The following is a 23,262-nucleotide window of genomic DNA, read 5'->3' as shown; positions in this document are numbered from 1 at the left end:
GTGACATACAAAGGAACAGCAAATGAAGTAAACACAAACAGACATGAATGGCTCCCTTGCCTCATTTAGCATAAAATTAATGATAGATATCTATAATTCTGAATAGTTCTGTGTTCCTAAGTCATTAACTACTTCCTGAACAAACTTAAATGACAAGAAAAGAGATTCTGCCTATAAGAGCTCCTTGACAGTGGAATAGATTGCCTCAGAGCTGATGGACTCCCCCATGTTTGGAGATCTTTAAGCAGAGGTAGTGAACATCTTTAATTGTGTTCGCCTGGACTAAATGATTCCTTCTTGATCTAGTATTCTTTGGAAAGGCTAAGACTATTTTACAATTCCAGGCTACAAACCTCCCCATTCCCCCCCCCCCCCAAAAGTGTTTGTGGGTCTTTCTAGATCCTTCAGTATGATTCTATGGTATGATTCTAGCACATGTATGGTTCAAATATAGGGTCCACTATTATCCACAGTTTCAGGTGTCCACAGGGAGTCTTGGAACATATTTTGCCATGGATATAGGGGCCATACAGTAATAGTATCTCCAAAAGGATTGTAAATACTTTCATATGAATAGTTAACTTTGTTCAGAAGTTTCAGTCTCTCCAGATGTAGGAATACTGAGCATATATGAAGGCAAATAAGCACATATATTCCTGTCTGTCTATCTATCTATCTATCTATCTGTCTGTCTGTCTGTCTGTCTGTCTGTCTGTCTGTCTGTCTGTCTATCTATCTATCTATCTATCTATCTATCTATCTATCTATCTATCTATCTATCTATCTATCTCACATGTGAAAAGTTTTCAACTTTTCTCCTGGTACAGTTAGCCCCTGCCATGAAAGACTCCAAAGTGAGGCTCTGGAGACAGAGGTCCTTGCGTACCTTCACCATGGGGACATATTCCTCTGGCGGTGCTGGCTGGATTTTGCTGGACATCTCTATGACGGCTTTCACCAGTCCTGTGACATTCTCATATACCTTGTCATTGGAACGATCCAAATTGGCTGTTGGGGGAGGGCTGATTTCTTGAGGCTGAATCTGGAAGAAACAAAGCCACACATATTCCTATTCTTTCCCGCCAGATGGCACTGCTGTACTTGTAAAGAAGCATTTGCTTCACAAAGACTTGTTGCTAATTCATAACAAACAGGGCACACATATGAGGGGCAGTGGCCAAGGGCTTCTAGGATTCCACATAAAAACTGGGGACTGAAACAAAGTTGGAGAAAATGTTGAGGTTACTACGTAACCCTTATCCTACATGCCAATCTCTTTCTCTGTTTCAACAGAGTTTTGGTATATACTTGAGTACTGTATGATGGAAATATGCCAGAAAAAGTCTAATCGGTGTCTTATTTTATGCTATGACCCATTTTAAAATACATTGCAATGTCTTCATATATATTGGATTGGATTTCAGACTAAATCTTCATAGATGTAATTTGTGTTAATAAAAGGTTTCCTCATTTTTTAGATCAGTTTCCGAGAGTGTTTCCTATTTTTAAATAATTATTCACACTTCTTGTTTGTTTTTTTAAAATTTCATATCATGAATCCAGATTTTTTATTTTTCCACAAAAATTCTATCTGCATACTTCCCAGTTAATTTAGTCATGATGTCACACAATTCTACTGAACTAAATAACAAAGTTCAACATGAGAAACTAAACTGATGGCACAAAATCACCAGGTTTTGTATTTTCCATCTCTTGAAAATGATTCTTGAATCCAAAGGTATGTAGATGGTATGATACTTTTGATGATAACAGCACTTTCTGAAAATCCAGTCTAAGATTGTTATTGGTTCTCTGTTGCATGGACAGTCAATAATGGCATAAACACAATGGATTTGGAGGAATGGATTTTAATCATATGTTTTTATATTTTTTATATTGTTTTAATTGTTTTATTGGATTTTTATAGCTGTTTTAATTATGTATAGGCATCGAATTGTTGCCAATTTTGTACGCTGCCCTGAGTCCCTTCGGGTGAGAAGGGCGGGATATAAATGTTGGAAATAAATAAATAAATAAAGGACATGTAGGGATAGAGCTCCAGCTTCATGTGATGTGGATTGTGGACTAGATTAGATTAATTAGACATCCAACAAACAAACCAGTTCTGACTCTTTTGGGAATACATAAAGGCCAACTGTCAGCTATGTTATTCTATAAGTGAAACAGGACTATACTTGCAAACATCTAGTTTTTATATATACACAGGGAGGGGTGTGAGAGAGAGTCCAATGCAATGTAGAGTGTCATAAAAGTAACTGTGTGTATAGAGACCTCAAGAAAAAAATATATCATATCTTGTTAAAACTGTAGGGATGGAGCTCCTCTAGGAGAGCTTTCTTCTTGAACTTTTATGTTGGACTCGGATCCAATTTTTTGTTACTACAAGAAGATTCCACTGAAGAGAACTGCAATGTATTCTGCAACACTTTCTCTACAGATAAGGATTTTTTTCCTCAGATCTCCCAGCAAGTTTTAACTACCAGGTCTGAAATCTAGGTTTGATGTAAGTAACAGATGAAGAAAAGAGGCTTGAGCAGAGAATACGCAAAGTGCAGCAAGCCAATGCTATAGGTCTTTCCCTGGTCCTCCCAGGCTGAAAACAAAAGTCTGTGCAAAAATGGCCATTTCTGCTCCCAAGGCCTCCAGGACGATTCACCTGGCTAAAGAAAGGTGACCATGCCTTCCTTGTGGCAGTTTTAGGATCGGAAAGGCCCTGAAATTGCCTTCAAATAAGTTTAAAGACTTTGGGGTGCAACCATAATGTTAAGGGTTTGAAAACTGAGTGCTGGGCCAGTATAGAGTAGTGGTTTCAGTGTTGGAGTACGACGCTGGAGAGCAGGGTCTGAATCCTTGCTCAGCTATGAAAACCCACAGAGTGATCTTGGATAATTTTCTGAGTCTCAGAGGAAGGCAGGAGACAACTCCCTCTCAACAAATCTTGCCAAGGAAACCCCACAATTAGTTTTCCCTAAAGTTGCCACAATTTGGAAACAACTTGAAAGCACACAACAAAAACGGTCTGTTGAGATCATGTATGAGTTCCTAGCCCAGCCAAAGCTGGCCACTCTTTCGTTAGATTTTTCCTATTTTAAATATCCTAGGCAACCCTACAAATATGCATTGATGAAAGGCAAATGATGAGGGGCATAATGGTAACATGACAAATAGAATATGTGCGTGATGTGGGTTTCCCTTCACCCAAACTGTTCTTTACTCTATCTAGGAAAATAGATACTGTTGGACTAGAACTCCCATTGGCCCCAACCACAATAGTCAAGAGTAAGGAATGAGTGGAGCTTTGGTTCAACAATACACAAGGGTCTCTCTATTTCTGAGTACTCGCACACTCCTTGCATTCTACATATTAATAGTCTGTCTCATTCAACAGAAAATAGTAATCCTGCAGTGTCCTGACCTCGATGGATGTTTTGGGAAGTTTTGGGGGCAGTCGGACACTTCTGACCTCTGTCTTCCAAGGTCTTAGCACACTGGAAGAGCATACCACGTCAGTCTTGGAGAACAATAGGAGGCAACTTACAAGTAGCTGGATGAATAGTCAGATGGTCTACGTTGGTCAGAGAATGATAGATGGTAGAAAGGAAAAGAAGTATACCCTTTGGATATCAAATAAGGACAAGCCAAACACTACAGTGAGGGGCTGTCCAAATCCCTCAAAGACTATGACCTGAAGTGCTCTGAGTATTATTTGAGTTACTGTAGGATGTGTTGGAGAGACTGTTATCTGAAGACCATATGTCACCAATCCAGACACAAGTTCTGTTTTGCCTTATAAAGGCCGTAATGATTTGGAGCTATGATATTTCAAATATCTCTTCTTTCTGCAAAGGAAATCAGACCAGTTTCATGCTTCTTGTGTTTCTAGCAGGTGGTCAAAATTGTATCAATCCATCTAGCCTTTGATTTTTAAAATTGTTCCTAATCTATTTTGAAGTAGTGCTTTCGAAAAAAGTTGTTGTGTATCACACCTTGGAATCAGAAAGGAGGATGATAAACACTATGGCTCATGTACGGAGCTTTGTACTCCTGTCTTAGCTTTTACGGTGCTTCTAATATCATTTCCACAACTCCTCTAACAATTTTCAAGCCACTGTCTTGGGAAAATAGCTGTGGTGGCACCAACCATATGTTATCAAGGACAGAGGAAGACTTTGCTCCTCCCCATCCTGCTATTAAGGGAATACATTCATTTCTAAGGGACCCAAACAGAAGCTGTTAAGGATCAATTGTGTTTTGGATAATTGTAGCTGTAACACAAGCACATGCAAAGATAGTGGTGAAAAGCAAGAAGGCTGCCCCAGGGTAACCCATGGTCTATTACTCGCGCACAAACATACATACAGAGTGCTTACCCGCCATGGCTAGTGTCGAGCAGAGTTTGAGGGGTGGTTAAAGAAATTTACCCGAAGAAAGGGAAAAAGAGAAAAATACAATGTTAATAAATCGCAGTGAGGTGGGGAAGGAAATCCCAATTATGAGCAACAGCAAAAGAGACCTGTTAGGAGGTCCCTCTCCCAAAGCGAACCCAAACAGGCTTCTGCTCAGTTGTCGTAGCTATTCTCCTGACCTCCTTTAAACCTGGGATCTCTGTGTCCCAAACCCCTCGAAGGAAAGGTTATCCGCCATGCATCTCTGACAAGTTAACATGCAAACAGCAACAGGGACCAACTATTCTGCCAAGAAGTAGAGAAATTAACAGCATTAGGGATTTCTGTCAAAGACTGAAATAATGGACATGCCTTGGACACCAGATTCTCTGCAGAAGAGCTCAAGCAGAGGACATTTGGGGTTTCCTTAAAGTTATGTGTCTGACTCTATGTCTGTATGCATGTCCATACGCAAGGAAATGCTCAGTCGTGGGAATTATTTAGTCATCTAATTGTACTGCTTCTGTTTGTAAGGATGGTTGGTCAAACTCTTAGCTAAATTGTATCCTGAGAGATGGTTTGGAAGCCCATTACACACAGCCCACTTGATTGCTGGGCTGAAATTCCAGACCCTTGGCATCAGAGTTCATCTGCCTGCTTAGCTGCTCATTTTTTATATTTCTTTGCCATTTCTAAAGCCAATACCAACACTATTCTACCGCAAACTAAACAGCTAGGGTTATCTGTGCAATGCTTGGCTGATTTTCCATTGGCAAAATGTCTGCTTTTAAAAATAAAACAAAATAAATGCATCCAGCTCCAAATTCTTCAAGCTTAAGAAGCTGCACTCTCATAATTATTTATTTGTGTTTGCACAGAAAAAAATGGAGGGGATTTCTGCATTTCACCCAGGACTGATTGGTTTTGTATGACCTAAAATCTCAGGGAAGGCTTTTGTTTGGTTTGGCAGGTCCTGACAGCCACGTTATATTAAAACACAAGCCTCTGCGGCTTCCCAAGGGAGGGCCAGAAAAATTCCCTCCAGCATGAAAGACAGTCAGGGAGGAGCAACCATTCTGTCCCCCCAAAAGGAGCCATTCCTTACCCCATCCGGTTGAAAAAGCAGCCCCAAATTAATGTAGACTCCTGATAATTGGATAGAGGATGTTCCAGTTTAAGAGGTTTGCGTGTCTTAAGCGCCTGCCACACTCATTATTATTTTACAAAAATGTTTCTCCAGGAACTTTAGATAAAACCTCTGAGATTTGCAAATCGTCCTTAAAAACAAAACAACACTTTCTGAGGCTTGGCAGCTTGAAAGATTCTGGCACTGTTTAATGACAAAACAATCTTTCTGTAAAGTAGCCATTTGTGTCCAATTACATTGGTTTTTGAAAGGGAAAAGGACACTGCCCCCATTTTTGCCAGATCTCTTGCCACCAACGGACAGGCTGTGTATTTCACAGATGGAAAGAAGGGGGGCCTTCCCTGAAGTCCTTCCCCCAAAGTTTTAAAATAGACTTCACTTAATGAGCATCTCCATTTCCATTACTAAATGAGGGCAGAACTCTTGGGAGAGGCTAGAATATTCAGAAATATCTGTATTTCCTTTTCCTGAGAAAGTAAGGTAATTGCCCTTGAATCTTGCTGGAGCCAAGCACTTGGTCAATCTGATGTCTGGCATGATACTCGAGAGACACAGTGACAAGCGCCATCCCATGTCAAGCAGCTGGTAAACAGCGCAGCGCCTCTGAGGGTGGAAATCACATTTAAATCTTCCAGTGAATAGCCATTATTTGCCTGATCCATTTTACTCACTTTTTTAAAGGTAGCATTCTTATTCCCTGTGTATTTAACTGTGTTCCATCACTCTCTCACTCCTTGCACTTTTGTTCTAGCTACTCACTGCAATGGCTCTAGACACTTGCATATATTTATTATGCACATTTAACAGAAAAGATTCAATCTTCTGATTTAAAAGACTTAAGCAATCCATATAAATTCATATGACGAGTTTCTAGAACAAGAAGACATTTGATGTGGATATACTCTAATCACAGGGAGCAAACTCATTTCAGGAACATTGTTAAGAACATTTGAGTTGGATTTAAGATGGCAAGTTAAAGTGATGCTTTGGGGGTCAAGTAATAGGTTATATATGATTTTAGTGTCAAAAAGAAGAAATCCATGCTCAGACTTGGAGTGGAAAGAAGATTAAAAAGCCAACACCCATAGCCTCACAGAATGAGAACAGTAATCTTCCTTTAGGACAGCAGCAAAATAAATTCAGTATTTCATAAAACTGCATTGCAATGGTAGAAAGGGAAAAGTCCCTGGAGAGGTCTATGGAAATACTGAATTGTCATTCTTTTCAAACACTCTCCCTACAAACTATATTTCTTTGTCAGTCTGTCAGTGAGAGCCCATCAACGTGTGCTTCAATTTTCCGCTAACTTCAGATATAAGCAAAGAGAAGTCCTTCAAGCTCTTGCACAAAACTTGGAGATTCAAGAGTACAACATTTTCTGTACACAGAAACAAAGAGACATTCTGCTTTTTCTAAGCTCCAAAGACCAACATATCTATTCCTACATCTCCCAAGTGGGCTTTTAATTTTAGTTTCTCAAACAATTTTTTCCCCACAACAGCAAAGCACCACCAAGTTTCAAGGTGCCATGTGTGCTGAGCAACAGCATCCAGGGAAAGGGTGAGAGTAAGATTATTTCCTTCACAGTAACAGGTTTTCAAACAGTCACAATGGCCTTGCCAAAGGCTAAGAAATGAAAGTCAGACAGCCCAACTGGCAGTGTTCATTTCAATCCCAGTGTGGCACATTAAAAACAAGAAGAAGTACATGGAGAATCTGGTGAAAATTTCACCAAGGGAATTATCAAGGAGATAGATACAAGTCTTCTGGATTAGATAATTTGTTCCAGAAATACCCTATTAGTGCAAAGGGTCCTGCTGTTTCAGATGGTGGCAGCAAATTATCCACTGGAGCAAAGCATTTGAAATTTATCTCCTGTTATTCCTAGAAATCTGCCTGCCTGAGTTCCCCAGTCCTTATACCAAATGGCCCCATTCCTCAGTGCAGAGTGGTGCCATTCTGCAAGGCTATATCATGTGCCGAAAAGGGGGGAATCCACCGGTGCAAGCAGGCCCTTCTTTCAGGAGGATGAGGCCATGTATGCCAATTATGGAGTGTGTCCGTTCTCAATTTTTCCACAAGAGACACAAATGGAGTCAGCACACTGTGGCATACAGACCATAACATTCAACTGCTTCTGGACATCATCAAATTGAATAACTGGATTAATTATAAATTCTTTGAATTCTCCTGGTTTTCTACACAGAACACACTCCAGCCACACAAAGTGAAAACATTGCTAACCAAAATGGAACTGATGACTCTATTCCTATTCTATCTAACTTTGGTAAGACTAGAGAAAAACAAGGCAAGGATGGACTTTCTCTATAATGTATGACATTTATTACAAATGCCGTAAATGGTGGAAAGTAGACTACTTTAAAATGACATCAATTGTAAGTTTTAACCTTACTGAGAATTCAGTGTAAGTCCTGGTACATTGCTTATTACCTGATTCCTCAGCAATTGCCAGACAGTAATGCACAGCACATCAGATAGACAGATTCTCCACATTTTCATGAGCATCAGGAAGAAGTCTTAAGGTGTCAATTATGCCTACACTTCACCTCACTATAAAACTTCCCAACAGCAGACAGAAAAGTTTAGTTACAGTGAAGCATAACACTGTTGTGTATAAACATGTATCAATTAACATATTATTTTGAATTGTGGTTGGCATAATCCAGAGGTGGTGTTATTGTTCCAACATGTAACAATAACATGCTAAATATGGGCATGTTCTCTTTTTCTGTTTGGTCAATATTGGTTTTAGTGAGGAATATTGAAGAACTTTAGCCAACCTAGATTTTAAGAGGGAGGCGGACAAATTCTGCCCTTGAAGAAGGACCATTATCTAAAATGTCCCAAACCAAAAGTATTTTTTTATTTCTCAGTACCTGAAGTCCTCTACCCCTTTCTACCTGGCTTGTAGTGCTGCCCCAATTTCTACGCTATGCTGCATTTTACACATGATTCACCCTTCCTGACCTCACATGCAGTTTATAATTGTATTACGTTTTTGCACTTCTCTGAACTTTACTACAGAGTTTTTCGGTGAAATGTATTAAAACGCATGTAGAAGTATTCACTTTATGTTGAAATTGTTGCGCATATTTACAGTGAAATGTATAAAAAAGGAAATATGGGGGAAGGGACAAACCTATGAGTACAAAACTCTGATTTGTCAATCTGCAGGTTAGAGATTCTTTTGATCTGTTTCTAGATTAGTAACAGTAATGCCAACTTAACCAGCATCTTAAAAAATAATGAGCAACTGGTATTCAACATGGCATGAAGAATATACCTTGACCCCTTCATTGTAGCTATCCACAGTGCTGTTCAGGCTGGCGAGGCTCCCCAAATGGCTTGGTGCTCCCGGGCGAGGCGGTTTCTTTGGGGGAGCTGTGTGATCTAGGAACAACATAGTTGGCATATGATGAGAAAGAGACTGCCATTGGGTTAATTTAATCACAGAGTTGCAATATAAAGCAAAGCCATCTGCAGAACATGGCAATATCTTTTTTTAACCACAGCTTCTAGAACCACTGCATGGCTATCACCCTCCTCCCACCAGACTCAAATCAAGGAAGGGCTTCATGAGAACCACCACTCCTCTTGATGTTCCTCCAGCAACAGCAAGGGTGTCCCTCTGGGCAGCTAAACCTGGCAATTCTAACTGGGTGGCCCCCCATGAGGGTCTTCCTCCAGGGGCAAACCAAGAATGGGCAACTTGGAAGTCCCTAAATAGACTCAGAAGTGGAGTGGGCAGATCAAAAGACAACCTGGCAAGATGGCATTACCTGGAGGAATCCTCCACCTTGTGTGACTGTGGAGCTGAACAAACAACTCAGCATATGTATGCTTGCCCACAATGCCCTGCCTTATGTACGGAGGAGGAGTTGTTTAAAGCTACAGACAATGCGGTTGCTGTTGCCCGCTTTTGGTCCAAAACGATTTAGTTGCTTGTGATTTCTTTTCTTTTTTATTTTATTTCCATTATTTGAAATGTATTTGCTGTACCAATGCTTTTGACACGAAATAAAATAAAGAACCCTCAGGAATCATCAGCATTGGCTATGGGATTTTTTTTTACAGTTGTAGTCTAATAATAACCTTCCCAAGCATTGCTAATCTGTCCCTTCATCAGTGTCTATCCCTGTAATATCCCCAGTGGCCTCACAATTTCCAGATCAAAAGTTAAGACTGTTTATGCTTTCTAAGTGGTTCTTATAACTACGCAACATAAAATAAGATGAAGCCAAGCAGAGGGCATAACATTTCATAGTAAGAGCTTGCTTAAATCTGCCTTTACAGATGTAAGTAATAGTCCTCAAACTGGTAAAGGAAAGCTTTTAAAGCAGGGGTGGGAATCAATCTGTCATTCAACATTGCTGCGACTGCCACTCTCAGTATTTCTCATCACTGGACATCCTAGACCAGGCTGCTGGAATTTGTAGTGTAGCAACGTCTAGAGGTCCACATGATAGCCCTGTATTACTCCTGAGTAATCATACTGTCACTTGGTTACCCAGCTTTGAAAAAATACAGTTAAACCCACATCTTGCTAGTTCAATGGTTATTTTATTTTCTGACAATAGGTGAAATGGAGAAAGCGACAGATTGAGGGTTTACACTGTGAGCATGAAGCTATTTATAGCTTACCTGGTTTACCCACTGGCTGATAAATATGCTGGTTGGAAGCCTGAAAAAGCAAAATATGTGTGATTGGTCTGCTTACAGTGTTTATGAACAAAGGAAATCCTTCATCTAACCCCCAAACCTTAAGAATTGTCAAGACTTTTTTCTCCTCTCCTATCACTCTCAAATTTCAGACAAAACAACTGTGACTATAAATCATAAAAGAAGACCTTTCTTCTCTGAATCTGTATGGTATGCCATTACTGAGGAAAAATACAACTTTTAAAACAGACATCTTCAGTGCAAAAATACTTTTTAAAAAAATAAGTGATGGCACTAACATAGCTTAACATATTTTTTCATTATTACTCTCTTTGGCAAGAATAAATAAATAAATATTTAATTATTAATTTGGAAAGGACTTAATAACCAGATTGCATTTTGCAGCCTTCTGCCAAGACAGATAAAAGTCTGTTGGATCACTGTACAACAAACGTGACGTTCAAGGCTGCTGTTTGGCTGCTGAGTTCTTGGGAAAATGTTTGTTTAGAAAAGCCACATTTGCTTTTATGAGAAATGCATCTGCACCGAGAAAGTTTTCTTTTGCAAATCAAAACTGCTGACATAGGCCAGCCTTCCCAGAAATCTGAACAGGGCATTTCTATTGTAGAAAAAGCAACCCAGAATGGAGAAGACAGATTTTCCACATGTGTGGATTCAAAGGAAAACACATGAACTTTTGGTTGCTTGGATTTTAGTTATCTAATAACCTAGCATTTGGAGTTTACCTCTTCAAATGAGGCCAAGCCACAGAGTGTCTGGATGAACTCAGATCCCCCCACCAATTAATCCAGAACAATGCATTGCACTGATTCATTAAACATGTTCTAACGGGCTATTCTGACACTCTTACAGCTCATTCTCATGAGTATATATATATACTTCCAGGTAATCAGAGAAAATGTGTACAGAAGGTACAAACCGAATGATAACCTGGACATGACAGTAATAACCTTGTCTAGTGTTCAGTTGTCTTCCCAAATGACAAATGAAATGGAGAATGAAGCTCACTGTTAACCTCAAAAGCAGTATGAAAGCAAACCATACAACTCCTTAGCTCTATCCTAGGTTGCTTACATGCAACTTGTTAATAAGGTTGTCTCCAAGGGAGCACACAATCCTCTTATTGCAACAGCTCCACTGGCTTCCAGGCCATTTCCGGCCACAAAGTGCTTATACAGCTTGGGTCTGGGCTATTTGAAGGACTATCTCTCTCTCTCTCCTAAGATTATCAGGAGAGGGTCTTTTTTCTGTCTCGCCACTTTCTCCGGCTTGTTAGGTAGGAACAAAGGAGGGAGGCTTCTTGTTCCCTTTTGTAGTACTTTGTTAAAGTACTTTTCTACTTTTGCAACAGGGTTCCTCTTCATCCTGGAAAGAAGTGATTCATGAAGTGCCACTAAGTTCGGTCCTGGGCCCAGTGCTGTTCAACATTGTTATTAATGACTTGGATGAAGGTTTAGAGGGCATGCTTTATCAAGTTTGCTGATGACACCAAATCAGGAGGGATAGCTAATAATACTCCAGAGGACAGGATCAGAATTCAAAATGACCTCAACAGATTAGAGAGCTGGGCTAAAACTAACAAAATGAATAAGGAGAAATATAGGATACTTCACTTAGGCAGAAAAAATGAAATGCAAAGATATAGGATGGGTGATGCCTGGCTCGGCAACAGTACATGTGAGGAAGATCTTGGAGTCTTTGTAGACAACAAGTTAAACATGAGCCAACAAGGTGATGTAGCAGCTAAAAAGCCAATGGGATTTTGACTGCATCAAAAGGAATATAGTGTCTGGATCAAGGGAAGTAATGGTATCCTTCTATTCTGCTTTGATCAGACATCACCTGGAATACTGTGTCCAGTTCTGGGCAGAATTCTGGAACGTGTCCAGAAGAGGGAAATTAAAAATATCAAGTAAGTAAGTAAGTAACTTTATTTTTCTATCCCGCCACCATCTCCCCGCAGGGACTCAGGGCGGCTAACACGGGACAACGGCCCGAAAACACTAAACAAGTACAACAGTTAAAACATATTACAATGAATAAAACACAGTAAAATCACATTATGCAAACAATACATTACATTAAACATAAAGGCCCATTAAAACATAAAATAGGTAAAAGTAAAATAAAATAAAATGAACCACCAGGTTGGTGAAGGGGGATAGTATGGAGTGGCCAAATTGAACTAAAGTGCCATAGTAAAGTTATAAAGTGCTTTGGGGCAGAGGACAAAGGCCTGGAGACCATGAAATCTTTCTGCTGAGAAAGCAGTCAAGCCCTTGCCCCATAAACACAAATAATGAATAAATTATTAAAGAACCATTTTGCGAATTGCTACTGCAACTCAAAGTAGAGAAAAAAGTGAGTTAAGATGTCTCCGACAGAATAATTAACTTGGAAGAAGAAGACTATAGCAGGTCCTCAGTAAGTACACATTATTGACCAGTAGTCCAATTATATCTTTATTGTATGAGTTAGGTTTACAGGGCGAGGCAGATGCATTTTCAAAGTAAATCAAACCTATTTACTAATACACTCAAAATGCTACTTATGATCTCCATTACTTTAGAGAATGTTTCCTAGTTACTCAAATATCTGCAGATATTATTTGAAAAATTTACCTGCTATTGACAGACATATATATGGAAACCTAACTTCCAAAAGACACACATACACACCAACCATGCTGTGTACCAACAGATGCTTAAGAAATAATTAGAGCTTTGTCCTATATTAGAAAGTCATGTATCGGAAAACTGCATAATAATAGTTATATTGCTAGGAAAAATATAGATTTTTAAAAGAAATAATTAGAGCTTTTTGCAAAGGGGAGAACACATCTATCTCAGTAATAGCATGAAAAGAGGCAGCCCTCAAAAGTGCTGTGTGAACAAGATTTTGCTGCTACGGCTGTTCCCAGACAAGCTGAGCCTCGTGAAATTTCCCACAAAAAAACATAATAATCATAGAAACCCCAAGTAAATCAAAACTCATCTTTCATGATCACTGGAATGTTAACAGCATTTTCCACCAAGAAAATTAAACAAACATTTGTGTTGATGGAAGAAAAGATAGCATAAATACTTACCGGACCCTGGAGACTTCCATCTTCTCGATCAATGCTCCCTCTGGAGAGCCTCACATCAGGTTTCTAAGGAAATGAAAAGAGATGTGGTTTTGTATTGGAGGTTTAAAGAGCCTTACTAATCAAATAACCTAGGAATATCAATTCTTACTAAAGGCAAAGAAAGCTCTGCTAGAAGAAGAAAAAAGAAAACAGTTTGCTTTGACTAATACGGAAGCTATTACATTCCTTCTCCTGCCTTGTCCTCCGCAACACCCTCTTGCACAACACAGCAACCAAACCTTCTTTCTAAAGAATTTCCTTCTTGCTCTTTTTTAACTAACCACACTCTGCTTGAACATAAAAAAGTCTTTGAGATAAATATTGATAGTACCATTTCCCCTACACAACATTGGAAAACCTGCATTTTAAATCTCTCAGGAAAAGAAGGAGCAGGACCAGCAGCGCCTCAGCCGTCGTTTATTGCTGTATTCTTCCTAACAGTGAAAATTTCAACCACAGGATGAGAAACGCTGCACATTAATTCCTGTTTCCTGCTTGAGGAAGGCTTAAATGTACTTGGCTCCATCTCCAAACTTCCCAAATGGGGCCAATTATCAAAGCTCTTTAAAAGCACAGAGATGCAAAAACTTTGCTTGACAGCCGAGACGCAATACTCCTCTGCTTGCAGGCAAAGAAATGACTAAAATCCATGTCTTAATTCTTTTGAAATAACAGAAAGAGAAAAACAGAGAGCAGAGACAGTGTAAACTGACACGTGAATAACTAGGAATCAGTCTCATACTATGAAATTGCATTGTGAAATATACACAACAAAAGCCCGGAAAAGATCTTCCACAAGGCAAAAGAGTGGAAGAAAAATCTTAAATACAATTCTGAACAAATCAGAAATCGTCTATGGAACTTTGGATAAATTTAAATATTTAAATAAACCAAAAAGCAAAGATCTGACAAAACAGAATGCCTTCAGCTTTAGGTTGAAGGAAAGAAAAGCTGAACAACATTTTATTTTCAGCACTATATTTCTTATCTGGTCTACATTTAGACCAGGCACATCTGGCTTCAAGCGGAGTTCTATCATGAAAAGCAAGAGGTGGCTTCAAGCAAATCATTCACTTTTAGAGTTTGTGACTAAATCACAAAAGTACCTCAAGTATAAGCTCTTTTGGAAGGGCATTTACTCTGTCTCCTGTTTGTCCACTGGCAAATTATTTGGTTTCTCAACAACTAAACAGAGGATGGCTGAGTTGCAATCCATATGTCACTGGACTGCAACTCCCATCAGTTCAAACCAGCACAGCCCATGGTGAAGGACAAAGTGAACTAATGAGCAAGAATACCTAGAGATTCACAAATTGCCTACTTTAAGCAATGAAGTAGAGGTATTCAATATTGGGAAAAAAATCCCCTGCAGGAATATTTAACCTGATTTTTGAACTTTAGGAGAATGCGTCTAAAAATGACTGAAGGCAGACTAGGTTACTATAACACATAATTATTAGGTGACGATTCAAACTCTCCTCTCTGTCTGTAACTTAATAAAGTGTTTATAGTAACAACACATTTAGTCTTTCTAGCTCTGTCTATTCCCTGAGCAACCAACCGTTACCTAGAAAGCAAGGCAGGTTACATCAGGAGTCGGCATTTGCTTGCGTACTGCACTACCATCAGACCAATAGGAGATAGATCAAGGAAGATGTAGCCCCTCACTTTCCAGTGGCTGACAGGATACCCACCCCTGGATTACATGGATATTTTCGCAATGAATATAGTGTTTGTGACAATGGGACATGAATAGGATAGCATTGTAGGATGTACTAGCTAATCTTTTCCGGGCAAAATAAGTTGCTTAGCTGTGGGGTGACATTCTTAGGAACAGTGAAGAACTAAACACAAGCTTACTCAGTAGGAATTCTTTTGGACTGGAAGGAGGAAGAAAGCTTACTGCCTTCCAAGGATAACTTCAAAAGTTGCCCAAATGTTCTTGAATCATTTCTGCATCCTGTCCAGCCTGGCATACAGCATTTTCCTCTCAAGACTTTCAAAGAACCTCCCACAAGCACTGGGGAATTTCCACATAGGATATTCAAAGAATAGATGAAATTTCACCAAGACTATAAATCATCTGCACAACCTGTTGCCCTCCAGATGTTTTGGACTTCAGTGCCCAGAATGCCTGACCATTGAACAGGCTGGCTAGGACTTTTGGGAGCTGGAGGGCCACAGACTGTGCAGGCCTGCTTTAAATGAAGCCAAGCAATATTTGCCAATGCCAACTAATCTAATAGCTCCTTTCGCTAGAGATGCATCTCCTGCTTGTAAACCTGTGAGAAATAGATCCTCTGGCCTGCCCCTTTTAGGACTCCACATTGCCCCATGGCCACTTAAATGCCCTTTCCATTAGTGTGCTTGTCTCTCACCAACCTATATGAAAGAAACTTTGGATATAAGACTTCTTTGCTGGTAGAATCAACCTCTTCCTTGCTCTGTCACTTGTGGACTTGCCTTTAATCCCCACCAGCCTATTTGTTCCAAACTACAGCCTAGAAAAGCTCCTTTCTGGGACTTCCAACCTTCAGCCTCTCCCCAGTCATTACGGAAAGAAATCCCCAGCCAGCAAGTCCAGGGGCCATTCTGACTGGGGAGACACTGGGAGTTATAGTAAAAAAAAAGATAACATTTCCAAAGCTCTTTGTTAACTTTATCACTCATCCTGAAATACTTTCCACACTTTGTTTTCCATGTACACGTGGCAAGGGCAATTTTGACTATAATATGTGCAGAACAGACCCTGTAGGCAGTCACTTCTCTGCCCAGGACCCTCTGGCTTTTACTCTGACTGGCAGGCCTGGGTAATCCCCTTGGAGTCAGTAAAACTGGTATCTAACAGAACCAAAAGCAGCACTAACACTGAAATGTGGGGGGAAACGTCAGAGAAGTGGAATGTGTACTGAGGTCGTCATTGAGCTCAATTTTAAAGGAATGTCAAGGGTATCATTAGCACCAACCCTCCCCTCTCCTCCAGGAGGAACTGGAGTGCTGGGCTGTGTTCCATTTGTTTTTCATTAATTCAGTGGGGGAAATGCACAAGTCATTCCCAATAAAAGAAAAAAAAAACCCTAAAGCTTGGTTCTTTTTTATTCTTTTTAAAAAATGGTTCCATCAATTTTCCATGCTGCTGTTTATTATTCCTTAGTCAATCTGGGACAAGTAGTGAGCTGCATACATGTGGGCATTTCTAAAAATCCATCCACTCTTGCAAATAAAAATAAAAGTCAAGGAGATAAAACACTATGTCAATCACGCCATTCCTAACAGACAGGGGTAATGGAGGGGCTGAAGAGTCACACAGCACTGGTCCTTTGCACTATTGGGGGGGGGGGGGGGGGAGCAAGACTTCACTGAACCAAGTATGTGTCCAAGCCCACAACTACCTCCATGTTCTTGACAGAAATCCTTGATGGAAAGGAAACTAAACTGCCAGTATAATTAACATTGCTGAGTGGGTGATCAACTTCTGAAAAAACTAGCCCTTCTCATACAGCCACTCAATGCTTCTGTTTCTATTTCTATGTGGAAAACTGCAATACTGCCCATGCCCTGCTTTCCAGGTAGACAGGGAAAAACCTGTTTTGTCTACAGCATGTGCAGAGCAAACTCTGTGGGCAATCACTTCCCTGCTTAATCTATAAAATGTATTTCTCCAATTCCCCCACTCATCAAAGGAAATATTTAAGAATAATGCAACTGCAACTACAACTGTTTTCTTTCAACCCAACACAGTGAAAGATCAGGCATGCATCTTTGCCTCTACCCATGGATACCAGAACAGTGGGGTGATTTGGGATAATGGGGCAGGAGTGTCTTTTAAAAAGCACAGTTTTTGATGATGTTATATTTATATCCCACTTAAACGAGACTCAAAGTGGCTCACAGCACTAAGAACAATAAAAATTACAATTTAAAACTTCAAACATATAAACATTAAAACAGAATTCAACATAGAATTAAAACGCATAGTTAAAACCACATGAAACTCCCTTGGAGGGCTGAGTCACCACCCCTCAAAATTATAAGGTATACAAAAACCAGCACTACCAAGAATCTGATACAGTTGTATTGGAGGCCATTCCACTTAGCATTTTTAGTTAGTCGTATTGGTGGCCAGCCATTGTGGTCAATGGTTTGAATGCTGGATTAGGAAACTGGGAGAATTTCCACTTGCCCTTGGAAACATTCTGGGTCACCTTGGACAAGTCATACTGTCAGCATCAGAGGAAGAAAGGACAAACCCCTTGTGAACAAATTCTGTCAAGAAAGCCCTGTGATAGGTTCACCTTAAGGTCTCCATAAGTTATTTCTGACTAATAACAGCAATTATTAGTACTTACAATAGCCCTTGTTTTACTGTTTTGTAAAAACTTGATTGTACACAAAATTCATAACACCCTGCCTGCTACTCTTGAACTGTCCGAATCCCTTAAAAACAGCTTGAGTGGCCTGTTCTCTTCCACCTAATGCCCATTCAGGCTCTCTAAGTACCTCTGGACCGGAGCAGCACAGTACAAGAGTCAGTTCAGTGGTCATTTGCTCAGTCTTCCAAGAGAGTTTGAAGAGCTCTTTTTGAGGAGAGAGCAGCTCCTTTCAGCATGGTGTGAAGAAGCTTGGCACAGTGTGTTGACATCTCTGGCTATGAAATACATAGTTTAAAAGCTGAAGCTAAAACAGCTGGAAAATCTGCATGTTCCATTAACTCCAATGGAAATGTTTCTCAGCATGCAGAAGGAAGTATAATAAAAAAAGAAAAAGCACAACCTGGTTCAATGTCTCAAGAGTAAGCAAGAGAAAGAGAGGGAAGACATATCCAAATCTGCTGTGAAGGCTGCATATTACATGCTGAGCAAAATGTTAAAAGTAAAATGGACAGTATAATCATACCCTTGTATGGTTCAGTTATATTGGAATACTGTGTATGCTATACTCCTGATTTTAAAAAAATAAATAAATCAAACAGCAGAAAAATATAAAGAAAGGGACAACCAAAACATCTAAAGTATTGGAAGCTATTTTAAGTTGGAAAGGGATGGGGGAAGATGAAAATAACCAAGGAGGAATAGGAATAGCAGAGATGGTTGTAAAATTATGCATGGTTGGAAGATAATGTATACAGAAAAATATCTTCCTGTTATATAATAAAACTCAAGGCCACTCAGTGAAACGGAATGGCAGTCAATTCAAGACAGAAAAACTGGTCTTTCTTAATACAGTGTATTCCCTGCCACAAGCCATAGTGATGGTCCCAATAGGTTTTATGTGGAAGCTGTGGCTAGAGCACTCCATAAAGTTTCTTTTTCCCTTAAATGCAACTGGGGAATTGGATGGGTGGGGGGATCTGTATTAAAACTGTGGTGTTGCCACATGAACAATGCAATGGCCATGAACCACACAACCCCTCCTAAAGCTGGCATTAATTATAGAGGGAAAAACCTGAGGGACAATTTATGAGTACAAATCCAAGTACAGAAATTCCATGTAATGTGTAGCATAGTTCTAGCAGTTGTTATGTTGATTTGTGAGATATATAGTGCAAAAAGGTGATTTTTCTAACATATAACAGAACAATCGACAGAGGATAGTGTCAAGGACAGAACGCCACAAGATTCAAAGTAACAGAGTTTATTAGATTACAGAACTCAAAAATGCCCGTAAAACACAAGGGCCAGGCAGTTTTTGCCTTTAGGAGCAAAAAGGGGCAAAAGTAAATGTTCAAAAGATAAACCGGATTAAACCGGAGTTTAATCCGGGTAAAAACAAACTGCTTGCGTCAGCCTGGGTATAAACGAAACGAAAGCCAAGGAACAAAAGATACAAAGAATGCAACTAATTGGCAGCAGATTCCTCTCTGCTGCCAACACTGTGCTTAGAGTAACTTGCGTCGCTCCCCCACACACACAGCAGACAGGATCTCCAACACGAGTAAATCAGCCAAGGATTGTAGCAGTTGAGTAGACCAGTTCCGTTCCGTAGATCAAAGCCAGAAGCAGACGTTTGTAGTTTTTCCAAGTCCAAGAAGGGGGGAAGACAAGCCGTGGTCAGTTCAGTCCGAGTTCTCAAAGCAGGAGATGGCGTCCGTCAAGAAGACGACGGAGGGTCAAGCTAATAAGAGTAAGCACAGGTTTGCACAAACAAATGCCCACACAATCCCTCCCGCCGTCTGACCCTGGATTCCAATCAACTTACGTCACAGCACAGGAAAGCACACAAGTCTTCAGGGAAGCGTCCCACACACACACGGATCCCAAGCGTTTGCCCAGATTACCTTGCCCAACGCAATTTGCAATTGCTCCCAAGCCCCATTTTATGCCAGTTACAAATCTTCATCACTGTCAGCTGTCCTCCTTAACCCGGGCGTTTCCTCATCACTTTCCTCGTCAGAGCTGGAACACCTCTGACTACGCCCAACAGCATCTCCAGCTGTGGATCCCGTCCCATCCCTCCAGCTAAACCATGGGTCTAATCCTGAAGGTCCCCATTCATCTTCTGTCCCATCATGGCCAGTGGCACCCACTTCCTCCCTTACCCGAGTCCAATCCATCTCATCCTCCTCTGAGCTAACCAGCCCCTCCTCCATTCTCTCCGTAAACCCTTCGAAAGACTCCTCGTCAGATGGTGCTGCAAATATGTCTCGCAGTCTTTTTCTCTCTCGCTCCTCGAGAGTATCTGACTCTCGAGGAGTCTTACGCCCACGTCTGTCAGTAACAGAGCCATGAGGCTCAATCATAACACTATCCCCTCTCACAAAGGCCTCCTCCCCCGATGGCGGAGAAGTGGCAGTGATACCCTCCGCTATAGCACCACGACGACTAGAGGTATCAAGTTTCAACAGTGAACGATGAAAGACTGGATGGACCTTTAAACTAGACGGTAAACGCAAACGAAACGCAACAGAAGAAATCTTTTTAACGATAGGAAAGGGACCCAAATACCGAGGCGCAAACTTTCCCCCAGCCTGTTTAATATGTTTGGAAGATAACCACACCAAATCCCCTTCTTCCAACTCCTCCCCTGCCTGCCTGTGGCGGTCAGCCTGAGTCTTCTGCGTTGCCTTAGCTTCCAACAGTAAGCGACGGGCAACATCATGCAATGCAGCCATTTCCGAAGAGCGGTACACAGGGTCCGAAGAGACCACATTGGTCGACGGTGCCACACCTCCCCGTGGGTGAAAACCATAAGTTAGCTCAAATGGCGTATGCTGACTAGACGTGTGCACCGCATTGTTGTAAGCAAATTCCGCCACCGGTAACCACTTTACCCAAGCCGTGGGTTGATCTAAACAAAAACAACGCAGATACTGCTCTAAGAGCCCATTAACCCGTTCCGACTGTCCATCCGTTTGCGGATGGAAAGCTGAAGACACGTTTAACTTAGTCCCCAAACACTCATGGAAATGTTTCCAAAAGCGTGACACAAATTGCGGAGCCCTATCTGAAATAATCACCTCGGGTGCTCCGTGCAAACGATAGATGTGCTTTGTAAATAGTAAGGCCAACGTAGGGGCCGCCGGAATGGTTGAACAAGGAATAAAATGAGCCAGTTTACTAAATAAATCCACCACCACCCAAATACAAGTATAACCCCCAGACTTAGGCAAATCTGAAATAAAATCCATGGAAATGATTTGCCATGGCCTCTCCGGAACAGGTAAAGACGATAACAACCCTCTAGGGCGCCCAACAGGCGTCTTACTCTGCTGACAAACGGCGCAGCTGTCACAAAAGCGCAGAATGTCTTGCCGCATCTTTGGCCACCAGTAGCTCCTGGTGATAAGCTGTACGGTCTTGAACCTGCCAAAGTGCCCAGCCATGGGTTCGTCATGGTGGGCTCTAATCACCTCCAACCTGAGGGCCCCCACTGGTACGTAAACCTGCCCCCTACGCACCAATACCCCGTCTTGATCCTGGAGATGCGGCAGTATGGTACGGTTACCTGCAGAGAGCAGCATCAGTTGCTCCTGAGTCCACACATCATCCTTCTGAGCCTCAAGGATCTGGTCATGTAACCCAAGCCCATTATCTACAACACACAGAGAGGCAGTAGGCAAGATGGTCTGACATACTACCTGCTCATTGGTCTTAAATTCCGGCTTGCGGGATAAAGCATCGGCCCGCAAGTTTGCCTTCCCCTCCACGAACTGCACCTTGAAGTTAAACCTGGAGAAAAACAAAGCCCAGCGGATTTGACGCTGGTTTAACTTCTTTGCTGTTTGCAAGTGCTCTAAGTTCTTGTGATCAGATCTGACCACGATCTGGTGCCGTGCCCCTTCAAGCCAGTGCCGCCACACCTCAAACGCCACCTTAATCGCCAACAACTCCTTCTCCCATATGGTATAGTTCTGCTCGAAGGGTGTTAGTTGCCGCGAGTAAAATCCACAGGGACGCAAGGTCCCTGAGGAATCCTTCTGAGACAATACAGCCCCCAACGCGTAGCTAGAAGCGTCCGCTTCTACCACGAACGGTCTGTCAACATCAGGATGGGTTAGTATGTTGTCCGATTGAAAACTAGACTTTAGTTGTAGAAACGCCTCGTGAGCTTCCCGCCCCCACACAAATGGCTGTTTCTTGCGCAGAAGCTGCGTCAAAGGTACCGTGAGCTTTGCAAAATTCGGAATAAACTCCCGGTAGTAATTAGCGAAACCCAAGAACCTTTGTACATCCTTCTTAGTCTTCAGCTCCTGCCATGAGTAGACGGCGTCAACCTTATGTGGGTCCATTTTAAGTTCCCTACCTGACACTACATGACCTAGGAACTCCACTTCAGGCACATGAAAGACGCACTTGGAAGCCTTGGCGAAAAGCCCATTAGCCCGCAGTCGGTGCAGAACCTGCTTGACATGTTGACGATGTTCTTTCTCGTCCTTAGAAAAAATCAAGATATCATCCAAATAAATCACTAAAAATTGATCAATTAGGTCCCTGAACACATCGTTCATGAACCTCTGGAATACCGCAGGAGCATTACAAAGCCCAAAAGGCATGACTCGGAACTCGTGGCATCCGAAACACGTGTTAAATGCCGTCTTCCATTCATCCCCTTCCCGTATACGGATTAAGTTATAGGCCCCCCGCAGGTCAAGCTTGGTAAAGACCTTAGCCCCTTGCACCCTTGATAACAGTTCCGAGATTAAAGGGAGCGGGTACCTATCCCGAATGGTGTATTTGTTTAGGATCCGATAGTCACAGACCAGCCTAAGTTCCCCAGTCTTTTTGGCTACAAAGAATACTGGTGCCGCAGTTGGAGAACTAGATGGGCGAATAAACCCCTTGGCTAAATTTTCATCTAGAAACTCCCGCAAAGCTTGCCTTTCCGGTACAGTCAAGGCATACAGCCTCCCTGCTGGCAGTTTCGCACCTTCTGCCAACTTGATGGCGCAATCATATGGCCTGTGCGGTGGTAATTTGTCCGCTTCTCTTTTACAAAATACATCCGAGAACTCCCCATACTCAGCAGGCACTCCCTCCATATCAGAATGAGTAACATTTAGAGTGCAACAATCCTGCCTCTTTAAGATCACTTTACGTGTTGCCCAATCTACTTGTGGGTTTACTACAGCTAGCCAATCCATCCCCAGGATCACATCATATCTAGGCAAGCTCGTAATATCCCACACAAACGTTCCCGTTACTCCCTGCACCTCCCACGTTACTGCTGAGGTTTCATGGTTAACCACCCCAGTCTCCAGCAGTCTCCCATCTGCTCCTTCCACCCACACGTCGCATGCCTTGCGCACTCTAGGAATGCCATGCTTCTTAGCAAACTCAATATCTACATAGGAGACCGTAGCTCCTGAGTCCAGCAGTGCCAAAGTAGAAACAAGTTCCCTTCCCCCAACAGATAATGTAATGGGTACGAAAACATGCTTCCTC

The 23,262-nt window shown here is 41.5% G+C and overlaps 1 protein-coding gene across 9 annotated transcripts in view; it reads right to left on the bottom strand.

The window, feature by feature from the left end:
- ptk2 (protein tyrosine kinase 2) overlaps window positions 1-23,262 on the bottom strand; it is a 261,873-nt gene that overhangs the window by 4,464 nt on the left and 234,147 nt on the right. For all 9 annotated transcript variants that reach the window (XM_062979966.1, XM_062979967.1, XM_062979962.1 and 6 more), the window contains 4 exons: window positions 13,343-13,405; window positions 10,216-10,255; window positions 8,858-8,964; window positions 887-1,042 (listed from right to left, as the gene is read on the bottom strand). In XM_062979966.1, coding sequence (XP_062836036.1) covers window positions 887-1,042; window positions 8,858-8,964; window positions 10,216-10,255; window positions 13,343-13,405 — 366 coding nt within the window. The remainder of the gene's footprint in view (window positions 1-886; window positions 1,043-8,857; window positions 8,965-10,215; window positions 10,256-13,342; window positions 13,406-23,262) is intronic.

The sequence above is a fragment of the Anolis carolinensis genome, chromosome 4 (assembly GCF_035594765.1).
Source record: "Anolis carolinensis isolate JA03-04 chromosome 4, rAnoCar3.1.pri, whole genome shotgun sequence".
Taxonomy (NCBI): domain Eukaryota; kingdom Metazoa; phylum Chordata; class Lepidosauria; order Squamata; family Dactyloidae; genus Anolis; species Anolis carolinensis.
Note: the sequence above shows the minus strand (reverse complement) of the source record. Positions and strands in the feature narration are given on the sequence as shown.